This window comes from Eimeria mitis, genomic scaffold (assembly GCF_000499745.2).
Source record: "Eimeria mitis Houghton genomic scaffold, Emh_scaff1312, whole genome shotgun sequence".
In the NCBI taxonomy this organism is placed as follows: Eukaryota; Apicomplexa; class Conoidasida; order Eucoccidiorida; family Eimeriidae; genus Eimeria; species Eimeria mitis.
The window spans coordinates 8,054-11,689 of NW_013568720.1; the positions used below are offsets into that span (position 1 = coordinate 8,054).

At 56.7% G+C, this 3,636-nt stretch overlaps 1 protein-coding gene across 1 annotated transcript in view; it reads left to right on the top strand.

The window, feature by feature from the left end:
* The window catches only part of EMH_0034400 (uncharacterized protein), a gene marked incomplete at both ends in the record, with an annotated part of 3,793 nt that extends 1,095 nt beyond the window's left edge, over positions 1–2,698 (top strand). The window contains one exon of the mRNA XM_013494865.1: positions 32–2,698. Coding sequence (XP_013350319.1) covers positions 32–2,698 — 2,667 coding nt within the window. The remainder of the gene's footprint in view (positions 1–31) is intronic.
* Positions 2,699–3,636: the final 938 nt, after the last annotated feature.

Sequence of the window (3,636 nt, forward strand, 5' to 3'; positions counted from 1 at the left end):
AGGGGCTGAGGGCAGTGCTGCTGCGTCGCAGCAAGGGGAGACCAATGACGACGTGCTGCAGCTGCTGCAGCAAGGCAGCAGCAGCAGCAGCAGCAGCAGCAGCAGCAGCAAAGCTTCGCAGCTAGATATAGAAGCGCTGATGCAGGTGTGCAGCTACGGGCAGCGCCACACCATCCGAGCTGCTGCTGCTGTGCCATCTGCAGCAGCAGCAACACCTGCAGCAGCAACACCTGCAGCAGCAACACCTGCAGCAGCAGCAGCAGCAGCAGCAGCAGCAGCAGCAGCAGCAGAGCCTGGCCTGCAGCAAGAGTATATAATAACCCCCTTCAGCAGCGGCTTTTGTTTAGGGGGAGCCAACTGGCTGATAGAGACCCCGGGCGGCAAGAAGCTCTTCATTGTGGGCCCCAGCAGCAGCAGCAGCAGCAGCAGCAGCAGCAGCAGCAGCAGCAGCAGCAGCAGCAGCAGCATGGGGATGCTCGGTGATGATGATGATTGTGCTGCTGCTGCTCATCGTAAACCACTGGAAGCAGACTGGAGCTGTCTTGCTGCTGCTGATGCTGTTGTCTTCTTTGAGTGTCAGCAGCCGCGGTTGCTTTCATCCCCCAGCAGCAGCAGCAGCAGCAGCAGCAGCAGCGGCAGCAGCAGCAGCAGCAGCGGCAGCAGCAGCAGCAGCAGCAGCAGCGGCGGCAGCAGCAGCAGCGGCGGCGGCATGAGCGGCACAGCAGCAGCAGTGAAGATCCTCGAGGAACCTTTGGGTGGCAGCAGCAGCAGCAGCACCAGAAGCAGCAGCAGCAGCAGCAGCAGCAGCAGCAGCAGCGGCTTAGCTGATAGCAGCACCAGTACACGGGGGCAAACAGTGCAGCAGCGAGTGCAGCTGCTGATGCGTGTAGTTGCTGCTGCAGCAGCAGCAGGCAGCAACGTGCTGCTGGTTACGGATCCCTGCGGGGTGCAGCTGCTGGACCTGCTGCCGCTGCTGCTGCGAGCGTGGCCGCATGCTGCTGCTGCTGCTGCTGCTGCTGCTGCTAGCTGCGTATACACCGTAGGCTACAACTGGCCCAAGCTGCTGCGGTATGCTGACGAAGCTATCGAGTGGCTGCAGCCTCCCCAGCAGCAGCAGCAGCGGCAGAAGCAAAAGCAGCAGCAGCAGCAGCAGCAGCAGCAGCGTGGGGAGACAACAGCAGCAGCAGCAGCAGCAGCAGCAGCAGCAGATCTGTGCTGCGACCCGCCATTCGGATACGCAGACATGCAGCAGATGCATCGCCTGGTTGTTGCTGAGCTGCTGCAGCAGCTGCCTACATTAAAGAAGCCCTTTCTGGTTGTTGCTGCTGCTGCTGCTCTGCGTGCGGGACCAGCAGCACAGCTGCTGCAGCAACTCAGGAGCAGCAGCAGCACGCTGCTGCTGCTGCTAGACCCCGCCTTCTCGGCCCCAGGAGATGTCATTCGTTTGCCTTCGCTGCTGCAGCAAGCAGCACTCAAGCAGCAGCTGGCGCAGGATGTATGTGTGCTGCTGCAGCGCCACCAGCAGCGGGAGGAGGGGCCTGCTGCTGCTGCTGCTGCTGCTGCTGAGGGCAGCAGCAGCAGCAGCAGCAAGGAACGCAGCGTTGCTGCTCTTGCATGCGCAGTTGAAGCAAGAGCTAGACAGCTTGCTGCTGCTGCATGCGGTCTGCTGCTGTGGCCCTTTACCTACGATGAGTCTTTCATATCTCCCGTGCTGCAGCAGCACGTTGCTGCTTCTGCATGCGTTGCCTTACCATACTTCTTCGATGGTGTTCTCCCCAGCAGCAGCAGCAGCAGCAGCAGCAGCTCTCAGCAGCAGCAGCAGCAGCAGCAGCAGCCATCGTTTCACCTGATGCAGCCAACGGCCTTGCTGCCGCTAGAGAAAGGAGTTGCTGCTGCTGACGCTCTGCTGCTGTCTCAGTCTTTCTCGCTGCTGCAGGTTGCTGCTGATGATATGGAGATGCATGCATACGAAGCCCCAACACCAGCAGCAGCAGCAGCAGCAGCAGCAGCAGCAGCAAGATCAACTGCTGCTGCTGCTGCTGCTGAAGGCGAAGAGCAGCAGCAGCAGCAGCAGCAGCAGCAGCAGCAGCAGCAGCAACGCGTATTCATTGCGCCTGTTGGTGAGGGTACTCTGCTATACTGCAAAGGAGGGAACGCGACGCTGCTACCAGCTGCTGCTGCTGCTGCTGCTGCTGCTGCTCCAGCTGCTGCTCCAGCAGCTGCGGCTGACCCAGCAGCTGCTGCTGATCCAGCTGCTGCTGCTGATCCAGCAGCAGCAGCAGCAGCAGCAGCAGCAGCAGCTGCTGCTGCTGCTGCTGCTCCTAGCTGCAGCTGCCCCACACTGTTGTTCGGAGTGCCGGACCTGCATGCGATGGCCGTGCTGCTGCAGCAACGAGGCTTTGCTGCTTCTGTTGCTGCAGTGGAGGGGGGAGAGAGAGCTGCTGCTTATCCTTGCTGCAGCACAGCAGCAGCAGCAGCAGCAGCAGCAGCAGCAGCAGCAGAGCTTCGTGTTCCTGCACTGAAAGCTTCACTCGTTTACCACCCCTGCTGCGGCGTCGTTGATATTAGGGCCCCGCATGCAAAGCCAAGACAGCTGCTGCAGCAGCTGCTGCAGCAAGTGCTGCTGCAGGCCACAGTGCATGCTGCTGCATGCAGCTGCAGCAGCAGCAGCAGCAGCAGCAACTCTGCTCCTGCATGAGTGCCTCAGCTGCTGCTGCCAGCAGCACCCAGCTAGCTGTAGCTAGCTGTAGCTAGCTAGCTGCATGCAGCTGGGAGTTCTCATTTTTTTTGTGTTGCGGGGAGAGAGGGGGCTCACCATGCAGCTCCTAGCTAGCTGCAGCAGCAAGCCCCTAGCTAGCTGCAGCAGCTAGCTGCTAGCTAGCTGCAGCAGCAAGCTCCTGGGGAGATGTGCAGAGGGATGTTGTGTATGTGTTTTTTATTTTGTGTATTTATATTTTATTTTATTTATGTTTATATTTTATTTTATTTATATTTATATTTTATTATATTTATATTTATATTTTATTTTATTTATATTTATATTTTATTATATTTATGTTTCAAAGAGAAGCAGCAGCAGCAGCGTTTGCTGCCTGTATAAACAGCCAGGTGTACATACACCTCAACTATAAATATTTTTGTTGCTGCTGCTTACATACACCCCGTTTCTGGTGTATATACACCCCATTGCTTTCTCTTCTGCTGCTTGGATCCTCACCCCAGCTGCATGCGCCCATCGTGCAGCAGCAGCAGCAACAGCAGCAGTAGCAGCTGCAGCAGCAGCAGATGCAGCTGCAGCAGCAGCAGATGCAGCAGCAGCAGCAACAGCAGCAACAGCAGTAGCAGCAGTAGAAACAGCAGTAACATCAGCAACAGTAGCAGCGACACCAGCGGCAGCAGCAGCAGTAGCACCAGCAGCAGCAGTAGCAGCAGCAGCAGCAGCAGCAGCAGTAGCAGCAGCAGCAGCAGCAGCAAGGCTGCTGTATCAGCATGAGTGGCGTAGCAGCGGCTGCGAGTAAGCAAATAGAAGCAATCTGAAAGTCTATTGAGAAGCAACGCATGCAGCAGATAAATATTTTATATTTTATATATATAATATATATATTATATATATATATATATATATATATATATATA